Below are 20,311 nucleotides of genomic sequence, written 5' to 3' on the forward strand. Positions count from 1 at the left end.
TGACGGGACCACAGTTACCGCTCCCTTCGCCATCAGTTCTGCAATCTCTGCTGACAGAGCGGCAGCCTGAGCGGGACGCGGTATCACTGTCTCCACCACGCCCATGAAGGGCGGTGGGGGGCAACAAAACTGAATGAGATACCCTTCCCGTAGAACACGCTGCAACCAGCTGTCCAGGAGACATCTCTCCTGCCAGACTGTGAAGCGGTTGGAAAGAGGTTGTGCCGGAGATCGCGGGAACAGATCGAGGAACCTGCCATAGTTCAATTTGGCCCTGACCGCCACCGGACAGCTGAGAAACTCTGCTGTCCTGGCCCAAGGCGGGCCACCCTCGAAAGGGAGATGAAAAATCCCCATTGGGAGTTCCATGTCCCTGAACAGCGCGAGAATGAATGGCATTCCTGTCAAGAAGCACTTCATTCACAAAAAGAGGAAGTGACCCGACACCGTCCGCATTGCTAACAAGCCGCCGTCGCTCATCCCATTGAGAGAAAACGGCGGAGTGTTGCAATGCGGGAAGCCCCGCCTTCTCATTTGCATGATCTGGCAAGGTGCCGTCTTTCGCAGACCGACTAGACGGGACATGAGAGGCGGGCAGTGTTAAATAGCCAGCCGAGGCAGTAAACACGGAAGTATTCTCACTGACCGGTGAGCGTGAAAACTCTCTACCTGTCGAACACACAGGGAGAGGCTCGAACGCTCGGCCCGAATGAACGAACGCCGCCTGGGGGTCTAGCGCATCTTTTTCGCCGCTAAACCCCGCCAGCGGTCGGTCCCGAGAAAACTCCGAACAGGGCAGTACAGCCATAGCACTTGGCCTGGGCGCACACATCCCCTCTGTTAAAAACCCAACCGGTCTGTTTAGAACAGGGGCGGCGAGACCTGCCGTGGTCAAATCTGACTTTCTCACAGAGGACCCGGCGGCTCTAGCCGAATATATTACATTCGCTGAACCGGCGAGAGCTGCGCGCGTCACGTCTGCTCTCTTTGCAGGAAAAAACTCCGCGGCTCGAGTCGGTTTTTCAGCTGCGGCGAGACCTGCCATGGTCAATTCCGACTTTTTCACGGAAGACCCGGTGGCTCTAGCCGAATACATCACATCAGCTGAGCCGGCGAGCCCCGCGTGAGTCACGTCTGCTTTAGCAGGAAAAGACTCCGCGGCTCGAGCCGGTCTCCCAGCTGCGGCGAGACCTGCCGTGGTCAATTCTGACTCTTTCACAGAAGACCCAGCGGCTCTAGCCGAGAACATTACAGTAGTTGAAAAGGGAGGAGATGCGGACTGCACATTACAACCAGCTTGATAACGTTGCATCGTGTTTGTTTTATTGAACAGGGAAACTTGCTCACCGCCGCTCTTAACAGAGCGTGGTGTGGGCACAACACAGTCACGCATCACCACGCACCGTCAATAGGTGCGCCTCTTCCTACCCCAAGCCGGAGGCGGAGCGGTGGGCGCGCTTGAAGACGCCGGACCGGTCCCGGCACCCTGGGCGGGGTAGGCAGGGGGAGGTCGCGGGGGAGGAGCCGCGTGCGCAGTCCAGGAGCCCGGGCGAGCCGGTCCATGGGCCGTAGCGGGGCGGGACCCCGTGGCAGGTTGTTTAGTCTTGTGTGTCCGCCGGCGCTTGCTCCCAGTCGCGGCAGCATCAGCCGGAGCACGCGGACGTGCCGGCACACTGCGCTCCCCCGGAGCAGCGAGGTGGCGAGCGAGGAGGAGCCGATCCTGCTCCTGGCTGCGACACTGCTCCAGGATGTTAGACACAGCAGCCCCAAACAACCCCTCCCTACTGACCGGTGAGTTGAGGAGGACACTCTTGCTTTCCTCGTGCAGACGAGTCAGGGAGAGCCATAGGTGGCGCTGCTGCACCACCGACGTGGCCATCACTCCACCCAGACAGGAGGCGGAGATTCTCACAAGCTGAGCCACGGCTCCGGCGGCTTCGGCCATCTCCGCTCTCCTGTCTTCATCCATAGAGGGGGGGGTTTGCTCCGTAGCTAGCTGGCCGATGTAAATGGCCAGCATAGCAATGGAGGAGGAGGCAGCCACGGCCTGCGCGGCCAGAGAAAAACCTTTGTCGGCCAAGGACAGGGTTGTCTTGTCTTTGACGTCCGGCATGAGAGGCTTCCTGGCCGAGCCCCAGGCGGAGGAACCAGGCACCAGGACCGCTGCAATGTCGGGTTCCAGAGGAGGAGAGCCGATAGCTGCTACGTCAGTCCAGCCGGTTACCCTCGTAGCTCTGCTGAACTGGCGAAGCGGACCTCTGATGGCCAACGGCCGCTCCCATTCAGCCTCGACGAACGCCTCCAGGTCAGGCATAGCCGGCAGGAGACGAGGAGCAGGCTGAGAGGGACGCCCGTAGCAGACGGAGCTCCACAGTGGGAGCCCCGTAGTCGCAGCAACCTCCGGGACGGAGATACCGAGGTGATGCGCGGCTCTCTCCAGCAGCCGGGGCAGGTCGCGATCGAAGGAACCCCGCCCCGGGAAGGAGGCGCCACTAGCCGTAGTGGCTTCCGACGCAGAGAGAACCTCGTCTTCCCCGGAGAGCTCATCCTCATCATCCGTAGGCGCGAGGGAGGTAATCGGGGCCGCCGGTTGTTGCGGGGGCGCGCCGATGTCCTCGCCGACCAGCTGGACCAGACCTTCAGTCTCCAGCGGCGGCGGAGCGAAGAAATGCGCCCGGAGCATCCTCTCCATGGGGTCCAGGAGGGCGCAGATCTCGCAGGCGGGGGACGGAGCCAGACCCGCTCTGGCGTGCTGCGGCCCCAGACAGCGGAAGCAGAGGTGGTGTCCCACGTCGCTGTAGCGGGAGCCGCAGACACAGAAACGATCCGGCGGATCCATCGGCACCGGCAGGGGGTCATCTAGGGACGCCGCCAGGTCCGCTTGGGTCCGCTGAGTAGACATCTTCTGATCTTCTCCAGTAGCAATGCGAGCTGAAAATTTCGAAGGAGCAGATGTGCGGGCGTAGCCCGCTTATACAGTGGTGCACCGGACCTGGTTGGACACAGGTGCGTGTATGTTTTTTTCTTCAGTCAATGTAGCTAGCTGGGTTTCGCTAGCCAATAGGAGCTAGCCCTGTGGGGCGGAGCTCCACGAAATAGAACTAGCTAGCGTGTTAGCTAGCACTAGCTAACGTTAGCTAGCTATCATTGGGCTTCATTTCCTGAACTTAGCTTTAGCTTAGCGTGCAGCCAGGTTATGGGTTACTGTTTACTTCGGATATTACTCTACATTTCAACTAGCCCTTCTCAGTCCCGTTGTCGCATTCCGCTCGCTCATGCCAGACAACAGTCCTTTGCTGGTCCATTCACTTTTCCGTCAAAATAAATCGGTGTCGGCCTAGTTAGGAGAGGCGCTCATATTTACATTTAAGTATCAGATAAACATGAAACTTCACTTACCTAAGCAAACGGGTCTATATTAACACATGCTGGGTTTTGAAGCCTCGGCGCTACCAATAAATAACTTATGTAGACGCGTTCTGTCCGAGTGAAATTATTTTTCCGAGGTAGTCTTCTGTGGTGGTGGCAGTGCTTTGAAGCTTCAACCCAGCCTTTGTTAAAATAGACACTTTTGCTTAGGTAAGTGAAGTTTCATGTTTATCTGACTTTATCTAAATATGAGCGCCTCTCCTAACTAGGCCGACACCGATTTATTTTGACGGCAAAGTGAATGGACCAGCAAAGGATTGTTGTCTGGCATGAGCGAGCGGAATGCGACAACGGGACTGAGAAGGGCTACATTTCAACCAGACATTCCAGTGAAACCAGGTAGTCAAAATAACTTACCTGATATAAAGTGGGCACCGCAAACGCGGGCATTTTTGATGATGTCTTCAGTCCAGTCCGTACGCTTAATAATGTCGATTTCGTCTGTCTTCCTCTACTACTGTTTCAAGAATGCGCACGCATACTTGTGCTGACTAGGCTGTAAAAGGGTCCAAAATTAACAAATATGACCCACACTCGTTACATAACTTCTACAACATCCAGTGACAAAATATGTCCTGTTACCTTGGTATGTCCACACCAAGGATTGAACTCACAACCTTTGCGGTGATAGGCAGCACACTATCCACTCAGCCACCACTGACCTGGGAAATCTGTGGAGTCTTTTTCTTTTGATGTTCTGGGACCACTGCCTCTTGTGGTAGCACCATAGAACTGCAGGTCCACAACGCCAACAGGGACGGAGGAAGGGAGGAAGGGAGCGACAAAAAGGATTCCCTCTTCTTGGTGTGTCGGTTTACAGCCAACACACAAAAAACAGCTAGCATTAGCTTAGCCAAGTAGCACACTTGTTGTGCAGTCTATCCCTGAGCTGTAGCTCGCCTTAATAACACATCAACTTAAAATACCATATGTCCCATTTATCATAACAAAAGAAAAGTAAGACTTAATAATAATTATCTTGTTTAGCTTAAAGGCATCTCTATCCCAAACGTCAACAAAAATAGTGCACCCATAGCTGAGCTCAAGAGCTCAGCGAGCTGACAAAAGTAGCTGCCTTCTCTGGAGTGTTACATTGTGCGTTATGCGAACTGAGGGTGTTCTTGATCTTGAACAGGCAAGCTCAGGCTGGTCCCTACTTTAGGGGTTTTTACTACTTTAGGGTTACAAAGTAGTAAAATACAAATTCTACCATGATTTGTGTCTAAGCCTCACTTCTAACCATTCACATAGTATTACAAATCAATATTAAAATCACACTGTTAGCTGGGCACATAAGCATTATAAATCACTACTAAATCACTTCATTTGTCTCACTTCACTCCATTAAATCATTCTAATTTATAGTAGTGACCTTTCCCCCACTTCTCCCAGAACCGAAGGGCAACATGTGTGCACGCACGCACGCACACACAAGGCAAGGCAAGGCAAGGCAAGTTTATTTATATAGCACATTTCAGCCACAGGGCAATTCAAGGTGCTTTACATGAGACATTAAAAGCATTAAAACAAAAAGCAAGACATTAAAGACATTTAAAACAAAAGGCAGGACAAATTAAAAGCATTAAAACAAAAAGCAAGTCATTATAGACATTTAAACAAAAAGCAGGACAAATAGAATACAGGAATAAAAGTTACAGTGCAGTATACTGATAAACATAGCTCCTCTTAGAAAGCAGTGGCAAAAAGAAAAGTCTTCAGGCTTGTTTTAAAAGAACCAAGAGTTGCAGCAGACCTGCAGTTTTCTGGAAGTTTGTTCCAGATATGGAGCATAAAAACTGAATGCTGCTTCTCCATGTTTTGTTTTAACTCTGGGGACAGAAAGCAGACCTGTGCCAGACGACCTGAGGGGTCTGGATGGTTCATAGCATATGAGCAGATCAGAAATATATTTTGGCCCTAGACCATTCAGTGCTTTATAAACCAACAGCAGTATTTTAAAGTCAATTCTTTGACAGACAGGAAGCCAGTGTAAAGACCTTAGTACTGGTGTGATATGCTCCACTTTCTTAGTCTTAGTGAGGACTCGAGCAGCAGCGTTCTGAATCAGCTGCAGCTGTCTGATCGATTTTTTAGAGAGACCTGTATACATGCCGTTACAGTAGTCGAGTCTACTGAAGATAAACGCATGGACAAGTTTTTCCAAATCCTTCTGGGACATAAATCCTTTGATCCTTGATATATTCTTCAGGTGATAGTAGGCTGACTTTGTAATTGACTTAATGTGGCTGTTGAAATTCAGGTCTGAGTCCATGACTACACCAAGATTTCTGGCTTCGTTTGTGGTTTTTAGCATTACTGATTGAAGATGAGCACTGACTTTTAATTGTTCTTCTTTGGCTCTTCTTTTAGTTGGAGAAAGTTCTGGCACATCCAATCATTGATTTGTTGAATGCACTTACTCAGCGCTTGTATGGGATTATAGTCTCCGGGTGATATAGTGATATAAATTTGTGTGTCATCTGCATAGCTATGGTAACATATTTTGTTGTTTTCCATAATTTGAGTTAGTGGGAGCATGTAAATGTTGAACAGAAGAGGCCCCAGGATGGAGCCTTGGGGAACTCCACAGGTCATTTTTGTCAGCTCAGATTTGTAATTGCCTATAGACACAAAATAATCCCTGTCCTTTAAGTAGGATTCAAACCAATCTAACACTGTACCAGAAATTCCCAACCAACCACACACACACACCATACTGGTGTTCTCCTCAGGAACCTGGACCTCAGTAAGTTCTAACAGCAGGTGGTGTTCTCCTCAGGAACCTGGACCTCAGTAAGTTCTGTATTGGTCAGAAGGAGGAGCTGCAGCAGCCTCCCATCTACGACCTGTACGCCGTCATCAACCACTACGGCGGGATGATCGGAGGCCACTACACCGCCTACGCCCGCCTGCCCAGCGACAAGAACAGCCAGCGCAGCGACGTCGGTGAGACAGCGCCACACACACGCCACAACAACAACAAACAACTTGGGGGTATGGTCATTATTACAGCTTGTTGTTTTATTTCCTGGGTGGTTAAACCTGTGTCTCCCCCCCCCCCCCAGGGTGGAGGCTTTTTGATGACAGCACGGTGACCACGGTGGAGGAGAGTCAGGTGGTCACCCGCTACGCCTATGTCCTCTTCTACCGCCGCCGCAACTCCCCCGTGGAGCGCCCGCCCCGCCCGCTGGGACCGCTAGGGCCCGAGCCCCCCTCTGCCGGAGCCACTGCCAGCCAGGTGGGGGCATCTCTCTGGACTATAACACCTATATAACACACTATAACACTATACGCTCTCTAGACTATAACACCTATATAACACACTATAACACTATACACTCTAGACTATAACACCTATATAACACACTATAACACTATACACTCTCTCTGGACTATAACACCTATATAACACACTATAACACTATACACTCTCTATAGACTATAACACCTATATAACACACTATCACTATACACTCTCTAGACTATAACACCTATATAACACACTATAACACTATACACTCTCTGGACTATAACACCTAGATAACACTATACACTCTCTATAGACTATAATACCTATATAACACTATACACCCTCTAGACTAACACCTATATAACACTATACACTATGGACTATAACACCTATATAACACACTATAGCACTATACACTCTCTCTCTGGACTATAACACCTATATAACACACTATAACAATATACACTCTCTCTGGACTATAACACCTACAGATGTGGGAACATAAGAATGTAACTTGACCCGCGGTATTCTAACAGGCGCTTTACGTCATTCCGCACCACCGCTCGCCTGCCCATAGGGGCGCAGTAATACCACTCATTGACCCATTGCTGGCTCGCACATTAGATTAGCCTACCGTTCTCAAACTCCTTGTTGTCTGTCTGGTTGTAATTTAATTATTACGAACAAAGCCTATCTATTTATAGTTTCTATCTCTGTAACTGTCGCCGGGTCTATATCTGTTAACTGTCGGGACAAGTAGAAGTTTAATACATTAGGCTGAGTGTTCTCATATGGAACATGGCATCAGGACGAGTAAGATGGCTAACGGAGATGACCAGAGATGTGTTTGAAATGGTTCACTCACTCCCTCCCTATTACCATGGATGTATTGAGTGCGACTCATAGTGAACTACATGGGGAATGATTTAACAGTTTTGGGACACATGGAATGTAACTGCGTAAGATATTCATGACTCAAACAAGCAGACGCGCCGATCACTGATGGCAGCAGGTTGAAATATCAGGTAGTAGCCTAGGCTATTCAGGTTCCATGTTTAGTTGAATGATAAATCCCATATAAATGGTTGGAATTCTAATGATGTGCAAGTGTGATTTTGTCAACTTAATGCTGTCTGCTAATAGCAGGCTGTGAAGCTGCACGATGAGACCGTGATAGCACGTTAGCTCACGACAGCAGCTTCCATAATATTAACGGTAGCTGTCGGTGGCTAAAAAGCAGATAGATAACTTTACAACGTTGATTCCTGTAGCTATTTTGATGCTATAAGTTCAACTTCTGTTTCTCGGGCAGGAACGGAGACGAACTCGCATTAGCAGCAAAGCAGCTAGAGGAATGATCGCGCGGTCTCTTTAGCCCTGAGACCATCAGGCAGGCAGCAGGAGGTCGTTGAAGGCTTTATATATTATTATGATATTATGTCTAATAATACATTCGTTGAAAGTAGGCTACACAGGCTGATCTACTATACGGAATTGGACCGAGGAGTGTTCTCATATGGAACTATGCTGCACACGCCCGCCCGCGACAAGAGCTGAATTGTAGTCAGCTTGCCCCGCTGCGCGCAGGACGCGTGCCTCCCCCGCTCCGAGCAGAACGCAGGCGGAATGTCGCTCCCCGTCTGAAACGGCCTTGACTCCTGGAATCCCAAGGTCTTTCATATTGAAATTATCTTGATGGCCTGGGAAGAGACGTGTTAAGGGAGTGCATCAGTCGTGAGCCTTGACAGTAGGCTACCAGCCTGCGCTGCGCTCAGAACAAAGTTGGATGAATGGATGGACTTTTTGGAATCCTGCAAAAATGTTTATTGCGCTCTAAAATCATGAAAGCATAAATGTAAAAATGCAGCAACAGAAGTAGTCTAGATGAGATGGTGGTTTAAATGAATGGCAACACATAAATTCAATGGCCGGTCATGGCAAAGCACCCGCTAACGCAGGCTACTCCCACGATCCAGGGCTAGGAAACCGGTTCCTCCAGTTTATTTGAATATAAAAGAATTTGGGGGGGTGGGGGGTTACAATAGTCTAGTCCAGGTTCGCTGGAGGACCTGTATTTTCAGTGTTTGCTGGTAGCGGACTGCATCGATCAATGCAATGACTCTTCAGTTTTACCCTTTTCATCAATAAAACATCATTTTTACAACCATGTCTCATTGATTGGGAAGGCATTTAGAGCTGCCGGTCTATTAGCCTACATTCGGACTCAGAGGATGACATAACTGTTTATTGAGAAACAATTGGCTATATAAAGAAATACCACAATGCATGTAGTCTAGATATATTACATTATGGTTATACACTTTATGGTAGACTGCCCTCTCGCTCGCTAAGCAGGCTACATTGTGGTTTTGTTCATCGCCTATAGGCTACACATTAGAAAAATGTTTTTTTTTATATAGACCTAGAAGGAATCATTTCCTATTTTAATACAATTCAAATTCTGCTTAGAGGGAATTATTTTCAACGGACATTATGACCTGAGCATAATTAATAATTATCTAAGTTAATATAGGCCTATGAGAACGCAACGCTTTTTACGATAGGCTAGGCCTATACGTCTTGTGATTGTACTGTAGCCTAGGCTACAACTTAAGGCTTGCCCTATTGAATTCATTTTATAGGCTACTCATTATTATCGAATTATCTAGTTGATATATGAATAAAACAATAAGCCGTTTTAATGGCTATGGGCTACTAGTTGTAGCTATATGATGCGCTCTGCTCTTACGCACGGTAAAGGCGGCAGCTCAAATACACAGCCAACTGGAGATGTCGCGTCTGGGGAGGCTCTGCGTCTCTCCACCAGTCCCCAGCGAGTCCAAGCTATTCCCAATGAATAATACTTAGGCCTATTTATAATAGCCTACATAGCGCAAAACTGTTCATATAATAGGCTGTAGCCAGCGCGAAACTGCGCATTCCCTATAGCCGTTCATTGAACAGCTGGCGGCCGGTAGGCTATAAATAAATAAAAACATACACGATATTTTGTTATTTGAATGATCTTGAATATATATATTCAAGATCATTCAAATAACAACATATTGTGTATGTTTTTTTCATTTATAATTTAACAATAGGGGGTGCAACAGAACACAATTTTAGGGAAAGTCATTGACAGGCGGACTTCAATGTTTTATTAAAATATAGTTATGTGCAAATGAAAACCCACAATCGTCCTATGGACCTTACCCCGATTTTGGAAATCAGATAAAGGCGTTCACAAGACCATTTCAATAATCGCATTATTACAATTATCGGTTGATGTCTCACTGTCAAACCTGCCGCTATGCACAAGATAGTTAATGTCCGGATATGATTGGCAATGAGTGATCTTTACTCATGGCGACTATTTCAATTTTGTATGGATCCACAAGTCGATCAAGCTTATTTTTTCTTTGTATCGTGCTGAAGCCATATAGCCTACTGCGCTCAGACTTGGCTACATTATGCCCCGTCTTCAAATTTACTTCCGGGGTTTACGAGTAGCCTAACAGTTGAATGCGTTCCAGAAACAAAACGCAAAACCCTCACGTTCACCACATCTTTACTAACAAATATATTTACAATACTGTTATTTTGCGCATTTGACCAAACAGCCACCACGTCTTGACCCGACCTCAGTTGCCGAGATAGATAGGCTACTGTAGGCCTAGATATATTATAGGTGTTCGTAATAATTAAATTACATCGAGGTGGATAAAACATGTGTTTGAGAACAAGGTAATAATAACAATTAAACGTTATTTGTATAGCCCCTTTCATACAGATACCTTCAGCTCAAAGTGCTTTACAACAGAGCATTTAAATTAAAGAATGTGAAATTTAATGATGCTTCATTCGTAGACTATAGGAGAAAAACAGAGCCCAGCCTGCTAAATCTACTCAAAGACGCCACCTGGCGGTAGTGCATCACTAAAACGAAATAACACCCATCTGAAATCCCACGAGATTTCCAACGGGATTTCCCTGCCAAATACCGCGACGTGAAATGCTGCAGCAAGTTACATTCTTATGTTCCCACATCTGTATATAGCACAATATAACACTATACACTCTCTAGACTATAACACACTATAACACTATACACTCTATAGACTATAACACCTATATAACACACTATAACACTATACACTTTCTGGACTATAACACCTATATAACACTAACACTATACACTCTCTGGACTATAACACACTACACTCTCTCTGGACTATAACACCTATATAACACACTAAGACTATACACTCTAGACTATAACACGTATATAACACACTATAACACTACACTCTCTCTCTAGACTATAACACCTATATAACACACTATAACACTATACACTCTCTCTCTGGACTATAACACCTATACAGATGTGGGAAGTTAGAAATGTCACATGCTGCAGCATTTCACCTTCGCGGTATTTGGCAGGGAAATCCCGTTGGAAATCTCGTGGGATTTCAGACAGGTGTTATTTCGTTTTAGTGATGCACCACCGCCAGGTGGCGTCTTTGAGTAGATTTAGCAGGCTGGGCTCAGTGTTTTTCTCCTATAGTCTACAAATGAAGCATCATTTTATTTCACATTCTTTAATTTAAATGCTCTGTTGTAAAGCACTTTGAGCTGAATTTATCTGTATGAAAGGTGCTATACAAATAATGTTTAATTGTTATTATTACCTTGTTCTCAAACACATGTTTTCTCCATCTGGATGTAATTGAATTATTACAAACACCTATATCTAGGCCTACAGTAGCCTATCTATCTCGGTAACTGACGTCGGGTCAAGACGTGGTGGCTGTTAGGTCAAATGCGCAAAATAACAGTATTGTAAATATATTTGTTAGTAAAGATGTGGTGAACGTGGGGGTTTTGCGTTTTGTTTCTGGAACGCATTCAACTGGAAGGCTATTCATAAACCCCGGAAGTAGATTTGAAGACGGGGCACCAGCTAATGTAGCCAAGTCTGAGCGCAGTAGACTATATGGCTTCAGCACGATACAAAGAAAAAATAAGCTTGGTCGACTTGTGGATCCATACAAAATTGACATAGTCGCCATGAGTAAAGATCACTCATTGCCAATCATATCCGGACATTAACTATCTTTTGCATAGATAGCGGCAGGTTTGACAGTGAGTGCGTTCACATGCACAATATACACAATATTTTGTTATTTGAATGATCTTGAATATATATATATTCAAGATCATTCAAATAACAAAATATCGTGTATGTTTTTATTTATTTATACCGGCCGCCGGCCGTTCAATGAACGGCTATAGGGAATGTGCAGTTTCGCGCTTGCTACAGCCTATTATATGCACAGTTTCGCGCTATATAGGCTATTATAAATAAGTATTATTCATTGGGGGAGCTTAGACTCGCTGGGGACTGGTGGAGAGACGCAGTCTCCCCAGACGCGACATCCTCCAATTGGCTGAAGAGCTGCGCGCTCTGGTGTCCAAACAGCCACCGGCGGCGCCCCTCGCAGTGTCCACAGAAGAATACCCCCCAAAAAATACCTGCATGGTGAAGACAAGCTGCAACAAGAACAGAGCTGTCTACCAATGCATGAAGTGCACCATAGCTGTCTGTGGCAGTTGCACTGCCAAGGTGCAGAGGATATGTGCGAAATGTATTTGAGCTGCCGCCTCAACCGTGCGTAAGAGCAGAGCGCATCAACTAGTGTATAGCTACAACTAGTAGCCCATAGCCATTAAAACGGCTTATTGTTTTATTCATACATCAACTAGATAATTCGATAATAATGAGTAGCCTAGTAGGCTATAAAAGGAATTCAATAGGGCCTAATAAGCCTCAAGTTGTAGCCTAGGCTACAGTACAATCACAAGACGCATAGGCCTAGCCTACCGTAAAAAGCGCTGCGTTCTCATAGGCCTATATTAACTTAGATAATTATTAATTATGCTCAGGTCATAATGTCATGATAAAAAAAAAATGAATAAAATAATTCCCTCTAAGCAGAATTTGAATTGTATTAAAATAGGCTAAAATTGTATTACCACATATTCTGATTCCTTCTAGGCCTATATAAAAAAAAATTTTTTTTAATGTGTAGCCTAGGCTATAGGCTTCTGCGATGAACAAAACAGCCACAATGTAGCCTGCTTAGCGAGCGAGAGGGCAGTCTACCATAAAGTGTAGGCTATAGCCTAACCATAATGTAATATATCTAGACTACATGCATTGTGGTATTTCTTTATATAGCCCAGACTGCAATTGTTTCTCAATAAACAGTTCCTCTGAGTCCGAATGTAGGCTAATAGACCGGCAGCTGTAAATGCCTTCCCAATCAATGAGACATGGTTGTAAAAATGATGTTTTATTGATGAAAAGGGTAAAACTGAAAAACATGTAGTCATTGCATTGATCGATGCAGTCCGTTTAAATAGCCATCAAAAGATAAAGTAGTGTAATGGATTTTAACTGATCTAGTCAAAAAGGATTTACCAAGATTCGCTCAAAAGGTTAAGTCTGGTTTATTGAGAAAACATACGAGCGCAATGACTTCCTGGACAACGCAACATGAGTGGTTTATCCAAAGAAGTGAAGCCTCCTGATCTTGCTCTGCCTTATATTCAAGCAAAACACAGGTACGGCGCTTCCAGGATGTGATTGGCTAATCCCTTGTACGTCATATGAAATGGCAGGCGTGGCCAAGAATACAGACATGTGACATGGGAAAAGGCGGAAATTTCTTGGAGACAAAAGGACAAAGGATGGTTATTCTGGTGTAGACAGATTTCTACGTGCATGGCCTCCTGGAGGCCATTCTGTAGGTTAGCACAGCTATGTGAACAGTTGGGGGAGGTGGTGAATTAATAAAAGGAGAGAGAGAACAAAGGTTTAAGGTGTTTGGAATAGAAAGGTCTTGAGGCCAGATGTAAATTCTATAACAATCCCCCATTTGTGCCTGACCAGGCACATAAAAATCAAATATAAAAATCCAAACACAAAGTGTAAACATTCAGCTATGCTATACATGTGGAAAGGAAATAATCTCTTCTTGTCCACTAGGTGGCGCAGAGTAAAAAAAAGAACTTAATTGTGAAATATTTAACAAAAATTAGATTATTTTCTTTCCACGTGCAAATCACGCACCAAAACTCCCTTGTTTCAGAAATTTGACAGGAAACAAGGTAAAAAAGATGACATGATTACTAGTCTAAAAGTGGACAACCATTCACCAAAAACCTTGATTTAAAGTTTGACAGAAACAAGGTAAAAATATGACATGGTTACCAGTGTAAAAAGGGAAAAAAACCTCTTGGTCAATTTAGAGGAAAAACCCAAAGAAATAACTCTTCAAACTCATTTATCAACTCATGTTTTAACCATTGTAACTCTTCTAAACAAATATGATATTCTTTCAAGATAATTTCAAAGTTCATTCACTCCTGTTGTGAACAATCGAATGTAATTTCCTCTTCTGGATCGTAGCTTCCATGTTTGCGTCTCTGAATATCCAATGTAGGTTCCAGTGTGTGCAGGGTTTCTGGCGCAAGAGAGAAAATTGACTTTCCGAGCCCACTATGGACCGACACGTCTGTCGACCAGTTCATTTACTGGAATCCCGAAGCAACACAACAGGCAGTCCTCCCATTTCGTCATCCCCGTCGCCAACTGTAATGGATTTTTACTGATCTAGTCAAAAAGGATTTACCAAGATTCGCTCAAAAGGTTAAGTCTGGTTTATTGAGAAAACATACGAGCGCAATGACTTCCTGGACAACGCAACATGAGTGGTTTATCCAAAGAAGTGAAGCCTCCTGATCTTGCTCTGCCTTATATTCAAGCAAAACACAGGTACGGCGCTTCCAGGATGTGATTGGCTAATCCCTTGTACGTCATATGAAATGGCAGGCGTGGCCAAGAATACAGACATGTGACATGGGAAAAGGCGGCAATTTCTTGGAGACAAAAGGACAAAGGATGGTTATTCTGGTGTAGACAGATTTCTAGGTGTATGGCCTCCTGGAGGCCATTCTGTAGGTTAGCACAGCTATGTGAACAGTTGGGGGAGGTGGTGAATTACAAAAGGAGAGAGAGAACAAAGGTTTAAGGTGTTTGGAATAGAAAGGTCTTGAGGCCAGATGTAAATTCTATAACAGTAGGCCCATTTAAAATGACCAATTACATCTTCAAATCCCTTCTAATCTTGGCCTTTGATAGGTTTTTTTCCCGCCCCACTGCCAATTATATCCGGACATTAACTATCTTGTGCATACAGAGCACAAACAATGAAACAATGAAACGAATAGATTTCCTCCCTGTCTGTCTGTGGCATTCGCTACCAGCAAACACTGAAAATACAGGTCCTCAATTTATTTAGATTAGACTAGCCTATCCAACTGGACCACTCCAATGAATGTTGAACGTAGCCACTTTTTTTCTTTAGAGAATAGGCCTACAATGTCCACACATGCATGCGCCATCTGACTAGCTCGCCACTCGCCAGTGAACCTGGACTAGACTATTGTAACCCCCCCCCCAAATTCTTTTATATTTAAATAAACTGGATGAACAGGTTTCCTAGCCCTGGATCGTGGGGAGGGGGGTAGCCTGCGTTAGCGGGTGCTTTGCCATGACCGGCCATTCCACAGGTGTTGGATTGAATTCGCTAGTTTGATTGATAGATGGATGGATTTAACGTCCAAAGTAGATTGTGCAAGTATTGTATAGGCCCATGTGTAAGAGACGAATGGTTGTAACCATGAACTCAGCCAGAGGTAGGCCCTACTGTAGATTATCAGCATTATCACCAGTCTCAATTTATGTTTTCCTCTAGGCTACGTGTTGCCATTCATTTAAACCACCATCTCACCTAGACTTCTTCTGTTGCTGCATTTTTACATTAATGCTTTCATGATTTTAGAGCGCAATAAACATTTTCCAGGATTCCAAGTCCATCCATTCATCCAACTTTGTGCTGAGCGCAGCGCAGGCTGGTAGCCTACTGACAAGGCTCACAACTGATGCACTCCCTTAACACGTCTCGCGTTAACTCCCCAGACCATCAAGAGAATTTCAATATGAAAGACCTTGGGATTCCAGGAGGTAGCCTAATGTAGCAAGTCGTCGGTCTTCATGGCGCACTGTTATGCTTGTTTGCTGTGTAGATCCAGTCATAGAAGCGGGCATCTCGTCTGGCGATTTGAAACAGCTGGTCACTTCACCCCAACAAGAATAGCCAAGAGAAGGACAAAAATGAAACCACAAACGTTACTGCTGGTCTTGAAACAACTGTGTTAGCCTAGTTCCATATGAGAACACTCCTAGGTCCAATTCCGTATAGTAGCCTAGATCAGCCTGTGTCCACGTAGTTGCTAGCTAACTGGTGTGTACATTCCATGAATATCCGAAGCAATTATTCCCTATGTAGTTCACTATCCGAAGCAATTATTCCCTATGTAGTTCACTATGGGTAACACTACATAGGGAATAGGGAGTGAGTGAACCATTTCAAACACATCTCTAGTCAGCCCCGTTAGCTAGCTTACACATCCTGATGCCATGTTCCATATGAGAACACTCTGCTAGCTAGCTAGTTAGCCGACTGTATTAAACCTCTACTTGTCCCGATACCTTGTTCCATATGAGTAAACAGACACAGACCCGACGACATTTACAGAGATAGATACTATAGATAGATAGGCTTTGTTCGTTATAGTTAAAATTACAACCAGACAGAGAACAGGGAGTTTGAGTTCACATAGTTGTTAGCTAACTGGTACAGTTGTTTACGTTGCTAGCTTACAATAGCTTCTCACGCCGTTCACTACCATTCCATATTTTTTCTGATTTAAGGTCCCATGACGGGTTTCTCTTCCTGCTTCTGCCTAAGCCCTCCACAATACCACAATACAACGGTGTCATGTTTTACCGAAGGAGAAGTGAAGAAGACGGTAGCTATCAGTGGCTAAAGCAGTTAGCTAATGTTAAGATCATTCCTGTAGCTGCTTTGCTGCTAATGCGAGTTCCTCTCTGTTCCTGCCCGAGAAACAGAAGTTGAACTAATAGCATCAAAATCAAAATAGCTACAGGAATCATCGTTGTAAAGTTAGCTATCTGCTTTTTAGCCACCGACAGCTACCGTTAATATTATGGAAGCTGCTGTCGTGAGCTAACTTGCTATCACGGTCTTATCGTGCAGCTTCACAGCCTGCTATTAGCAGACAGCACTAAAGTTGACAAAATCACACTTGCACATCATTAGAATTCCAACCATTTATATGGGATTTATCATTAAACTAAACATGGAACCTGAATACTACCTGATATTTCAACCTGCTGCCATCAGTGATCGGCGCGTCTGCTTGTTTGTGTCATGAATATCTTACACAATGACATTCCATGTAGTGTCCCAAAACTGTTAAATCATTCCCTATGTAGTTCACTATGAGTCGCACTCAATACATCCATGGTAGCACTACATAGGGAATAGGGAGTGAGTGAACCATTTCAAACACATCTCTGGTCAGCTACGTTAGCCATCTTACTCGTCCTGATGCCATGTTCCATATGAGAACACTCAGTTAGCCTACTGTATTAAACTTCTACTTGTCCAGACAGTTAACAGATATAGACCCGGCGACAGTTACAGAGATAGAAACTATAAATAGATAGGCTTTGTTCGTAATAATTAAATAACAACCAGACAGAGAACAAGGAGTTTGAAAACGGTAGGCTCAACTTATGTGCGAGATGAGCTACAGCAATGGGTCAATGAGTAGTATTACTGCGCCCCTATTGGAATGCGAGCGGTGGTGCGAAAGTTACACTCTCTCTCTGGACTATAACACCTATATAACACACTATAACACTATACACTCTCTAGACTAACACATATATAACACACTAACACTATACACTCTTTCTAGACTATAACACCTATATAACGCTAACTCTATACACTCTCTATAGACTATAACACCTATATAACACACTATAACACTATACACTCTCTAGACTATAACACCTAGATACAGTAACACTAACACTATACACTCTAGACCAGGGGTGGCCAACCCGCGGCTCGCGAGCTGCATGCGGCTCTTTGCCCGTCAATGTGCGGCTCCTCCATCCACCCCCCCCAAAAAGTTGGCTTGCGGCTCTTCCATCCTTTCATTAAAAAATAAATTCATTCATTCCATAAGAACGTTTCTCTCTCTCTAGTTTCGCTGTGCATTTCTTCCCGCCCATTTTAGTTTATTGCAGATTTGGCATAAAATCATGATTCGTTTCGCTAGTGAGGAAGTCGCGTGAGAACCACTTCAAACCAATCATATAGGTAGCAAATCACCTTGGTAACAAAATTATTAGGTGCGTTTACATGGACAGTTTGAATCGGTTTCAGATAGGTTTGGAAGACCAAACCGATTGAAAATATGTCTTATAAACGCCTCAATCCGACTGAAATGCCCCAACCCGATTGAAATTCCAATCGCTTTCAAGGAGGTAGTTTAAACCTTTTCGAAACCGTTTGGTCCGTCATGTATACTACCTTGAAACGGATTGATGCTGCGTTCTGCGTTCATTTTGCGCATGTTCAAGACTTGACTAATCAAGGGATGCTCGACAGTTCCGTAGTCAGCTGTTTGTAACCATCGTAACGCAATCACTCACGGCTGTGTGCGCGTTCGAAACATTTGTTTCGTTGTCGCATGTAAACATCAAACCAGTTTACTTTGTATCCCATGTATACGCTCAAGCTGCAATCAGCTTGAAATCAACCAGATTGGAAAATATTTGTCATGTAAACGCACCTATTGTAAACAAAATAATTTGCTTTGCGTGGGTCATTCTCTTTTACGACAAAAGCTAACGTAGCCTAGGCTACTGTACACAACCAAAGAATGGCTGGAAAGAAATGCGCAGCTAAAAGAAAATATGAAGACGAACACAGGACATTTTTTAGTCGAGTGGGAAGAGTAATTTTTTCTTCATAGAACGTAATGGTAAGCCATTCTGTCTGATATGCCAGACATCATTGGGACATTTCAAAGCCTCAAATCTCGAGCCCAGTCCAGTCCAGCCCAACCCAGCCCAGCCTAACCCAGTCCAGCCCAGCCTTACCCAGCCCAGTCCAGTCCAGCCCAGCCTAACCCAGCCCAGTTCAGCCTAACCCAGCCCCGTCCAGTCTAACCCAGTCCAGCCCAGCCTAACCCAGCCCAGTCCAGCCTAACCCAACAATAATGTTTTTCTTCTTATTTTAGACTGGGGTGCCTTGGGATTTTAAGTACTTATGAAGGGTGCGGTGACTGAAAAAAAGGTTGAGGAACGCTGGTATATATGGTGTGGCTCTGGGTGGTACCACAGTAATTTTTGTGGCTCTTAGTCTCTGACTGGTTGGCCACCCCTGCTCTAGACTATAACACCTATATAACACACAACACTATATACACTTTCTATAGACTAACCTATATAACACTATACACTCTCTCTAGACTATAACACCTATATAACACAATAACACTATACACACGCTCTATAGTCATAGTCATATTTATTTGTTACACGCATATTATTTTCAACTGGTCAGGTTGCCCAAATCGTTATGACACATTTCAGAAAAATCGTTATTCCCAATGTGAACTGCATTTCGGTGTAGCCTGCTGCTGCATTTTGTTGCAATGTTGAATATAATGTAATCTAGAATGTTGGGGAAACGATTTTTGAGTGACATTACAATTGATTCCATGTCCCGTAAATGAAGTAAAAGTACTGTATGAAGTAGAAGGAAAACCTCAGCAGCAATCTTTCTGCTCTTCTCTGCATCGGCTATCAGTGCATTCTATTCAGAATCTAAATGTGACCACTTGAGAAGAAAATTAGTTAATGCCTTGGTTTCTTTTCAAACACAGTTTAAAGTGTAAAAGGAGTAAACTCTCAGCCTCATTTTAAAGAGGTGGGTGAACCGAGTTTACTTGGGTTTACCCTCCACTACACCCCTGGGTTACAATAAACGGAAGGAAGGAAGACTACGACGTGATTCTAAATTAAAAGGTTTCAATGTATTAAAATGTTGCTGAAGGAGCTGTGGAGGGAAGTCAATGGGTTATCGAATGAGGGAACTAAGTTAATGAGGGAAAGAGTCAATTACTTTTGTTACAGTTGATGATTTGACAAGTAGAAAGAGGTATACAAATGGGAGTTGGCCACACCGCAGATAAACTATATATTCGAAACTACTGGGCTAACCCCCCCCTCCCGTTATCTCATCTCAGGCAAGCGCAGAAACCTGCTCGCTCCTCGGCTGCTGGCTGTTGTTCAAGTGTGTTCAAGTGAAATTTGTCGGCCCTGAAACAGGAGGCGACGCAAGGCGACAGCAGTTGCCCTCGTCAACGCTAGTTCTCTGATGTCGGGTTGGTGTGTCAGGGCCTTAACACTCTCTAGACTATAACACCTATAAAACACTAATCCTATAGACACTCTCTCTAGACTACAGACTATAACACCTATATAACACTATACACTCTCTCTAGACTATAACACCTACTGTATATAACACATTATAACACTATACACTCTCTCTCTAGACCAGTGGTTTTCAGACGCAGGGCCCCTATACATAATTTTTTCATCCACTTTTCATTCTC

General features: G+C 44.7%; 1 protein-coding gene across 2 annotated transcripts in view; it reads left to right on the plus strand.

Annotated features, from left to right (window-relative positions):
• The window catches only part of usp19 (ubiquitin specific peptidase 19), a 104,491-nt gene that overhangs the window by 72,681 nt on the left and 11,499 nt on the right, over positions 1-20,311 (plus strand). For both annotated transcript variants that reach the window (XM_084436273.1, XM_084436274.1), the window contains exons 24-25: positions 6,209-6,375; positions 6,495-6,667. In XM_084436273.1, the coding sequence (XP_084292399.1) occupies positions 6,209-6,375; positions 6,495-6,667 (340 nt within the window). The remainder of the gene's footprint in view (positions 1-6,208; positions 6,376-6,494; positions 6,668-20,311) is intronic.

The sequence above is a fragment of the Borostomias antarcticus genome (assembly GCF_949987555.1).
Source record: "Borostomias antarcticus genome assembly, chromosome: 3".
Taxonomy (NCBI): Eukaryota; Metazoa; Chordata; class Actinopteri; order Stomiiformes; family Stomiidae; genus Borostomias; species Borostomias antarcticus.